Source organism: Agrilus planipennis, unplaced genomic scaffold (assembly GCF_000699045.2).
Source record: "Agrilus planipennis isolate EAB-ADULT unplaced genomic scaffold, Apla_2.0 scaffold42, whole genome shotgun sequence".
In the NCBI taxonomy this organism is placed as follows: Eukaryota; Metazoa; Arthropoda; class Insecta; order Coleoptera; family Buprestidae; genus Agrilus; species Agrilus planipennis.
In genome coordinates, this window is record NW_020438888.1 from 1,621,710 (window position 1) to 1,631,901 (window position 10,192).

At 31.3% G+C, this 10,192-nt stretch overlaps 2 protein-coding genes across 4 annotated transcripts in view; both read right to left on the reverse strand.

Moving 5' to 3' along the window:
• LOC108744913 (paxillin) overlaps positions 1-10,192 on the reverse strand; it is a 44,198-nt gene that overhangs the window by 27,569 nt on the left and 6,437 nt on the right. The window contains exon 1 of one of the 3 annotated variants that reach the window (XM_018480872.2): positions 2,013-2,211. The exons of 1 other annotated variant lie outside the window; for it this stretch is intronic. In XM_018480872.2, coding sequence (XP_018336374.1) covers positions 2,013-2,151 — 139 coding nt within the window. In that variant the 5' untranslated portion in view covers positions 2,152-2,211. Of the gene's footprint in view, positions 1-2,012; positions 2,212-10,192 lie in introns of those variants that run through there. One more of the 3 variants, XM_018480875.2, reaches the window with a different exon arrangement.
• The window catches only part of LOC108744917 (UPF0489 protein C5orf22 homolog), a 7,561-nt gene continuing 4,372 nt past the window's right edge, over positions 7,004-10,192 (reverse strand). The window contains exon 2 of the mRNA XM_018480880.2: positions 7,004-8,162. Coding sequence (XP_018336382.1) covers positions 7,036-8,162 — 1,127 coding nt within the window. The 3' untranslated portion in view covers positions 7,004-7,035. The remainder of the gene's footprint in view (positions 8,163-10,192) is intronic.

Here is a 10,192-nt window from a genome sequence, read left to right on the forward strand (position 1 = left end):
AAAGGGACACAAAGCCTCGGAAAGGAAATTTCGTTGAAGGTGAGCGTGTTATTAATGCCAATCACATTATAAAATTCGGAAATAACAAAATCCGTCAAGTTTACTGCCCACTTTTTACAAACTTCGGATTTAAAAAGTGATTTACGTTATATAATTGGTGAGGTGGATTCTGGGTGATTTAAGCAATATCATATCAATGACTTGCACGTGCAAAGCCGATTTAAGAGAACGTTGCAAACACATTATTGCAACTTTGTTGTATTGCAGCAGGTAGGTTCTTAACCTCAAAATACTTATATCGTATCATTAGAATTGTGTTAAATCAATTACACAGGAATAAATAATTTCTCACTTTATAATTTTAGTATGATTCTAGTTTTAAATATTAAGGTTATGGCTGATGGTAAATACTTGCTGAAATATAATCATGTGCATTAAAATGACGTGAACAAATTTTTATTCCGGAATTCACTTCTTTGATACCTACTGCTTTCATCCAAGCTTCTATTAGTTTACTTTTTTCTCTAATTTTCCGAATATATTTTTTACATATATAAAACGGTAATTTTTTATTGGAAAGTAGTTAATGTAGGTGAAGAGAGAAGATCTATGTCTGAAGTGCTATTGCAGCTTTTCACTGAACATATTAACTTTTTATTTGATTTAACTTTAGAAGAAAACTTCGTCGACTCCATCATAAAAAAAAACTTTTTTAACGTGTTTTATTATTTCAATAAACAATTTTGCAATTTGCGTACACAGTTCCTATGTAAATTTTTCCCTCATTCGAGTTATAAATTTTGCCACCAGATGGTGTATGCCCATTCGACGGATCCCAATACTGTTACAGTAAACTCTCATAATAATAATGTCTCTGACCGACGACTAATTTTCATTCAAATAAACAACCCTCTTAGGCTACAATTCATTTCATTACAGTGTTTTATTACGAACATTTGTTTAGTTTCAAATTGCACGTTTTATAGCAACAATAGTCTAATTTATGTTGACATTTTCCTAAAAGCTGCCAAATACAATTATTAAAGTTTGGCGACGAATATTTTACAGCTACATTCGATATTTTAGTTTCAAATAAGAGATAACTAATTATCAGAATACATCTTAGTATAGGTACTGTGTAATTGTTGCTATTCGGTTGTTTTCCTATACTAACTTAAGTTTCGTTATAATGAGCTTAGTCTTATTAGATTAGGTCACAACAGCAGTGTTTTTTATAGGAGGCAATATGTCGCAGAATATTTTGAATTATTTTTTCACCAACTTTTCCCTAACATGATGATATCAAATTGCGACTCAAAATAATTAAGACAAAAAAACTATTAAAATGCTCTTTCTATTTATATTAATTTATTTTGTAAGTTATCGTTATGGCTATTTCTATTTTTCATAAGTTTGTAGTAGCTACCATTTGAAGGACACTTAGTCCTGATTTCTTTTATAACATCTCATTTTGGTATTCAGAAAGTATTTGTAATATTTTAGATAGAAAGCGTTTGGCAATAAAGATATCCTTTCTAAAAAAAAAAGATTTAAAGCATTTTGATGACAATTGGAACTGTTTCTTAAATAGAACACGCCCTTGACATCGCATCCAAAATTGGTCAAATCAATTTAGTTTTAATTTCGGGAAATAAGTCATCAATTTTCGATTACAGCTAAATGTTGATTATTCAGTAAACTATGATGAAACTAACATAACAATGTATGTCAATATACATGTAAAATGCAGTAGTTTTTCAATGGAATGTCTATAAATGTAATTTAATTATTGTAAATGGAATGTGTAGGATTCATGTGTATAAATTGCTCAATACTTCTCATAACCTTGAAATTAATGTAAAATATTCCTAGCTCAAGTGTTTCCAACAAAAACAAAGAATAGAGATCACCCAGGATTCCAGAAATACATAATTTATTTTGAACTTGGCATAGGAACATTACGTAATATTGTGTTTACAAGATCAAAAAACACTATCCACCTACAAACATACCTATGTATCTTTCCCATTCCGCCTGATTTTTGAAGTTCAGTATAATTTTGACCTGTTTAAGAGTTGTGGGCGGAGCGTCGTCACTGAACGTGACCGTTTTCGGCGAAGGAGTGCGCACGCGCAACCGGCTTAAACTCATGTTCGATATTTCCGCTTTATAAACGTGGTGACCGTATCACAACCACTGTCACACTGACCAACATCGAAGTCGACCTATCCTAGTTAATGAAAACCGCAGGACGTCTTTCTTAAAAGACGGCTCTGAACAAGTTAGGATGAAATTTATACCACCTACTTGCGCTAGTTATGCGATATGGAAAATAAACAAAACGGATTAGACCATAGAGTGAGAGGAAAACAAAAAATTGATTAAGTCGTTGCGCTTGTACAGAGAAAAATTAACAAACGATTTGCGGAAGACGCGTGTATGACTAACCTGTGAAAGAAAACGAGCTTTGGCAATCTTTCTATACACTGCCGCTAAAAATAGAAAACCTGCAAATTTTCGAACTCCACCTTGACGACTTTGGACGTTTTATTTCGGATTCTAATGAAATATGTTTTTAATTTGTTGGATGGCCCTTCACACGTGGAATAAATAGAATACAGGTGATCGAATCAGGGCCGGACTGCTACCAAATCGAAAATGCTTTTAATTTGGTAGTTTTTTTGGTAGATAAAATACTTATGTTTTCACCTAAAGATTTGCTTGGAACATCTAGAAAAATACTGGGTGGTAATATTTCACAGATAATAATAATAATCTTCATTTCGTCCGTCTTATCTTTCTCATCTCAGCCACCCCCGCACTCATTCCCTCAATTCCTAAAGGGAGGCTGAAGGTATCAGTAGTTTTGCCGAAGGAGACACACTCATAGGTCAAGGTCAAAAAGTCCGAATATCATACAAGGCAGCCTTCCTAACCATAAGCCAAAGTTTAGCAGGCGCACAACCAAACCAGAAAGCAACTAAAAAATTTACTTTTCGATCCCATACAATTGGAGTCACTAAAAATCCTTTTGGCTATCATCTGAGTCCTACAATCGTCGCTTCTCAAAATTATAGCCCAAATTCCTTTATAAGCAAGAATTGTTTTAATTCTTTTCCGTTTTTCACATTTATTAAAAAATCATAAGAAAGCCGGTAGACCAAACCAACTTGTTAATCATAAACGTAATACAGTGGAAAATTCATCACTATAAAGAAACTTGCAGAATAGAAACTAACGTAAACATAAGAAGAAATTAATTACGTTACATTTTGAGTTGTCGTAGTGAGATCAATTTTTTTTTTTTTTTTAATGAATTACATTCTGTGTTTGTTGGTTCTATTTTAAACGATCTCTCTGATCAAACATTTTTAAAATTTAATCAAATGCAGTTTGTAATGCCCAACAAGACTGGTAAATGAGAGTAAATCAAGGAATTAAATATGCTTTCGACTGTGTTTTTAAGTCATATTAAAAATTGGAAGTGCACATGTATTAACTTGTCAACTATTTATAATACATATAATGATTGGTCCAATTAGAAAACATTTTCAAGTTGACATGGCTCGTTAAACTGACTGAAATCTATGATAATTAATTATCTTTCAACTAGTTCACGAAATAAACGTCTAATAATTGAATTAAATTGGCCCTAAGCAGAACGTTATTACGCATATTTATATGATATTAATAAATTGTTACTCCGAAATGCGGTTTTAATAAATACATATACTTATAAAGCTAAATCCAAAATATCCGATTATCTTGTGTTATCCCAGACGATCAAATTATAATTATAAACCTATTCCTGCACAAAACTTATTTACTTATTATACATATGTATAGTAACTCCTATTACAACACCTATGTACCTTTTCCGCATTTTTTAACTTTGAAGGTTTTTAGATGCACCTGTTTGTCATAATTTTNATAGAAAAACGTTATGTTTAAAAAGATGATAATATGCAAAATAACAAAAACATGCTCTCCTTGAATAAGTTGTGCAAATAATAATAACAATTTTAACAGTTAGGTCGGTACCTAATTTAGTACAATTTTTCGTTTTAAAAAAAGGGTTTTGCGTTTTGTTATTCGTTTTTGGAATATGTTTTGTAGCAGAAATAGATGATAATTAAACATATGTTTTATGTTTCTATGTGTATTTTGCAAACCACCCAACGTCACTGTAAATCTTCTATTTTTAACACATTTTAATATTATGTTAAAATGCTCTGAAAGATTTTTGTTGGCTTTGTGTGACTACAAAAAAAAGCAATCTTATTGTGGTTGTAATAATGATCAATACACACACAGCATAAGAAAATCTAAAGTAAAAACGATTTTCATTTGTTATCTCTCATGTAAAACAAAAGCTTTACAAATGTTTTTATTTATTCAAAAAGGACAGCTAACGTTTCGCCCAAGTTGTAGGGTTTTTTCAAAGACTAATTCGATAATTTAAATGGTACATGCTCAAGACAACTATAAAAATAAAATACGTATATTAACTGACAAAGTCACAATTATTACAGAAACGTCGAAGAACATTATAAATAAAAAAATAATTTCTTTAGTTGGTCATTGAACATGTTCCTTTACAAATCAGCAAGTCCATCCGCTTTGCATCTAAAACTAACCCTGAAAAAGTCTGACAACTTAGGCGAAATGTTTTTTTTTAACAAATAGCCTTTAATTTAGCTTTGATTCCACACCGATTTCATTTTATAAATCATTATTACAAAAAGTACTATCATTAATAATCACAGATTGCTTATATTTATTTGTGTTAATGTTTCCGGTTTTTTTGAAAAATAAGATCTAAAAAAAGTAGGGTATTTGAACCATATAGCAGTGAGTTGTGAGAAAACACATCATACATTAACATCAAATGAAACTTAAAAAACCCAGTTCTACTTTTTAATACATTAAAGTTATTTTGAATTAAGTAGAACGCTTTTATTTAATTTTAAAGCGGCCCAAATAAATATGCACGCTTTGAAATACATATACGTATACGTAATATCGGTTACCACAATAAAAAAAATAGTCCCTAGGGTAACAAATGGTTTCTTGCTCTATTTTGTAACAAACAGAGCGGAACAAAATTGAAGATTATCATTTAAAAAATGTGTTTTGGCGCATTTGTTAATGACTGCCATTTATAACATGCCAACCTTTACCTGTCAAAAATAGAATATTTGTTGAACTAAAATAAGTCTTTTGTAATTTCGTTTATTATCTATACGTGTATCTCTGTGTAAGGTCGACAAAATACAACACAAAACAAATTATTTATCTATAACAAAGCTCAAAAGTTAGAAAAAAAAATACAAAAATTTTACGGATTTTACCAATTATTTATTTCCTATTACCGTCATTTTTAGAAAAGTGAAATAATAAATTATGGAAATTATTACAGCCTAACCTAAACACTTATTAGCAATTATTTTTTCTTTAGAAAAGTGAAAGTTTCTACATCATCGCCATCATCATAATCGTAGTCATCAGTCCTAAGACTGGTTAAGCTAATCTTCGCATTTGCCTAAAACTAAAACACACCACATACTTAACCATTTCCGAACAGTAATCCAATGTAGGACTACCTCTACCCCTCTTAATTCCACTTTCTTCCTCTAATATGTCTCTGACTAGACCTTGATGCCTGAGAAGGTGTCTTACCAACCTATCTCGACTGTTTCTTATTGACATCCACAGCGTCCTCTGTTCTCCTACTCAGTCTAATATCTCCTCATCTTTAACCTTTTCTATCTACGGTATTCTCATCATCCGCCCATAACACCACACTTCCAACGCTTTTAACCCTTTCTTTTCCACCGCACCCACGTCAATGTTTCGCACCCGAACATAGCCGTGTTCCAGACATCTTTTACAATCTTTACTGAATTTTTAAATTAAAGACGATTCGGCCCTGCGCTATCCTCTTCTTTATATCCTTACTACTCCTTCCGTCCTGACTTATCTGCCTTCCTACATATCTAAAATTGGCCACTTCTTTTAATTTTTCGTCTCCTATCTCTATATTCGCTCTCTCCCAATTTTTTCTTCCCTTGCATACCAGTATTTTTGTTTTACTTTTATTTATTTATTTACTTATCTGACTTCCTAGATACCGAAAATTAGCGACTTCGCCTACTATCTTTATAATCAGTCATTCCCTACTTTTTCTTTCCTTCCACATAAATACTTTTGTTTTACTTTATTTATTTTCATACCTTACTGTTTTGTGCATAATGTTTCCATTTTATTTAAGGCTGTCTCTAACTAATCCTCCTTGCTAGATGCCAACACTGCTGTATGATTTGCAAATCTCTGTATTTCTATCTCTAATGTTGTCCTGTCTTTAATGTTTATCGTACCTTTGATATACATGTAGTTGCTGCCTTTTGTTCGTAATACAAACCATATATCACTCTTCTATCTCTGTATCCTATCCCTACATTTTTAAGTATACTTAATATCTTATCCCATTTAACATTCCTAATAAATCTAGGAATCCTATGTACGCGCTCTTTTTCATTTTTTCTTGTTACCCGTAAAACTAAAATAGCAACCGCATTCTTCTATTTATTACTACTACTACTATTATTACTTACCCTTAGATAAACATAGCTACTTAATTTTAAAATTTTACATAAAGAATACAAAACTCAATTTAAAATAACGAGGAAGTCATATTTTAAAATTTGGATTGATTCAAAGTTTTCAAAACCTACAATTTTAGTAATCCTGTATCTATTATTTTATAATGAAGACATTTCTTTTATGGTCAAATCTGTATATAACAGTAATATAACTGAAAACTGATTTTTTGAAACTATTAATGCACCTATTCAAAAATAAAGGTTTCTTACGCATTTGCACGCATATTAAGAATGATAAAGATTCTAAAACTCAGCAGATATAAAACGCTTTATCTCGAAAACCTAACTTTATATTTACCACTAAATAAAAAGTTAAATAAAACACTGTATTGAGTGAATACATTTATAATAAGATAAATTACATTTTATAATATTATTCGGTGTCAACATCTAAATAACTTAAAATAGGATCATCACAACAAAATCTATTCTTAAGTATCTCAATTACTTTGCTCTGAATTTCTTCTACGTATTCATCAGGAGTATAATCGTCTTCTGTAGATCGAGATATAGTTACAATAGTTGGAGAACTTGGTAAGATATCGAGGAATTTTTTAAACTTTGTATACATAATTTCGAATTCTTCAGAACTACAGACGTAATGAGGCAGTTCAGAATTATCACAAGTACAACCTGCCAGATGAACCAATTCCCAATCCACATCCTTTTCTTCGTATTTTTCTAACAGTATTTTCCTAACATCATCAACGGAATTATAAATATCCTGATCATACCCTTCCGGAGAAGGCAGCTTCCTGTTTGCGTCCAAATAATTAAAAATACTTTCCAACTGGGTCATTTGTTTAATTCTTTTACTAACCAAAGTAGCAACATCATCAGTGGTAGTTTTAATGGAATCACAATAATACAATTTTTTAAGAAGCGCGTAAAGATTGACTTTGTCGTAAATATTTTTGAAAGGATTGTGGGTACTAAAAAAGTCGAGGTCTACATCCAATATAAAACGTTTATCCTTTAAAGAGTCATTCAAAATACATTCGATACCATTCCAATCCACTTGGTCTTTATTCATTGTGATTACATTCAAATTAAATTGCCGTTCATTCTTCAAATTTTCTTTTTCTGTAAAAATGCATTCCGATACAAAATAGTCTTCTTTGCAATCCAATCTTATGCATCCATTGGATTTATCTTCACCGATATTGACGATTCGCTTGCCGTCGTCCATCTGGTGAGCCCAGAAAGGTTTCACCCAAATAACACCACCAAACTGACCCGTAAAAGTTCCGGGTAAAATCCAACTTTCAATGCTGATTTTTTCGTACAAAGATTCTTTATCGTAAACCGTTTCAATTGTCAATTTCGGATCTATGAGCATGTCGGGGTGAGAGTCGAAGTGCACGAGGGGAGTGCCTTCAAGGGGTAAATATTTCGAACCGATATTTCTGTAAATAAACGGTAACACTTCGTGGTGATATTCGACTACGTAAATCGGAATCTTCTGATACTGACGAAGTTCGTTTTTGAATCGTTTCTTACCTGTTAATAAGAAACAACAGTTTATTCTAACTGGTCTTTAACGTAGGATATTTTGGGTATTATAAATTAAATTTTTTTAAATAAACATGAAAGTGTAAGACTGAATGCAAAACTTTAGAATTGCAATTGGGATCCGTCAAATGGGAGGAGCCTAAAAACATGGCGCCGATTAGGCAAAATTTATCGTAGTTCCTAAATAAATTCTCACTTTATAATTTTAGTATGACTCTAGTTTTAAATATTAAGGTTATGGCTGATGGTAAATACTTGCTGAAATATAACCATGTGCATTAAAATGACGTGAACAAATTTTTATTCCGGAATTCACTTCTTGGTACTATTGACACCTACTGCTTTCATCCAAGCTTCTATTAGTTTACTTTTTTCTCTAATTTTCCGAATATATTTTTTACATATATAAAACGGTTAGTTTTTATTGGAAAGTAGTTAATGTAGGTGAAGAAAACTTCGTCGACTCCATCATCAAAAAAATGTTTACTTTTTTAACGTGTTTTATTATTTTAATAAACAATTTTACAATTTGCGTGCACAGTTCCTATGTAAATTTCTCCCTCATTCGAGTTATAAATTTTGCCACCAGATGGTGTATGCCCATTTGACGGATCCCAATCAAAACTGTATTTTTCTTCCAGCAGCGGTAGCTTTGCGTATGTAGAAATCGATTTTCTTAATTTGTACTTGATTGATTGACATCTTGATCTAAGATTGTTATTAAAAGTAGGCTTAACAACATTAATGTACGTAAAAATAAATATAAAGGAGACTGTGGCGCACTGATAAAAAAAAGGTCTTACACTAACTAACCACAACAGTTAAAAAAAAAAACAACGCGGATACGTGTTTCGCTCTCTTACACGTTGTCCATTTTTGTCCCATCGAAATAAATTAAAATGACGTCGACGTGTTTTGTAATGCCATTATACTCAATTTAAGTACGTTTCTAACAATTATATCTTAATGGTATCAAATTGTGACCAATCTCCAAAAGTTGTACTACCTTTTTTCAATGAATATTTCTGAAGGCATTCAATTCAAAAAATTCATTTCATAATAAATTCGAACACAATAATAAATTGAAGCTGCAACTTAAAATAGCAAAACTGCTCTACGACATTTGCTTTCGATTAGTACAATTATAATTAGCTTGCACTCAGAGCAATTAAAATTTGCCAGCACAATCGATTAAAAGTTGTGATCCTGATTTCAATTAGTGAACAAGTCGACAGGGATTTTAGTTAATCAAAATGATTGCAAGTAAAAGTAACCTTTTTAAAAATGCAATAATAAGTTTAACAAGACAACATCACGGTGGAAGTCCTGGGGAGGTATGAAATAATTTTAAGTATTATGTAACTCCTTATTATAAAATTTTTATTGAATCGATTTTTGAAGAACTACAAATGTTCCACAGTAAAATTGAAGCATTTGACCCCCATGTCCTGCATGAAGAAAGAGTCAAATATTAAAACTTTTAATTTAATTTTTATAATGATAATTCGTTAAGAGCTTATGATTAGCCAAGAGTTTTTTAAAATTTTCCTTTGTGGGTACACACCTAATAAATTAACTACTGTAAGATAAAGGGTGTTTCTGAAATAAGTAGCAAGCTTTGGACAGTGTTAACTAGATGCAATAGGAAATTACATGGTGTGTACAGCAGCGTGGTTAAATCAAAAAAAAATTGTAAAAAGTTGCAATCCGAAGCCAGCCCCGTCATAACAAACAATAGGCGAGGAGCCGGTAACATTGAAAGTACCATCATCGCGGAACTGTAAAATTAAAAAAAAAAATGGTATTTGGCAATTATAGGAACAAAATGACCTCGGTACGCGTTAATTTACTTAGCCGAGAGTATATTAAAAAAAAATATTTACACACGGAAAAATGGAAAACGAAAATTTATCTAAATATTAAAGCGATATTTAAAATTTATCCTACTAGCTTGTTGCTTCGTAAGGGAAAATAATAAAAATTATAATTTGTAAAAATAAAATCCCAGCAGAAATAAT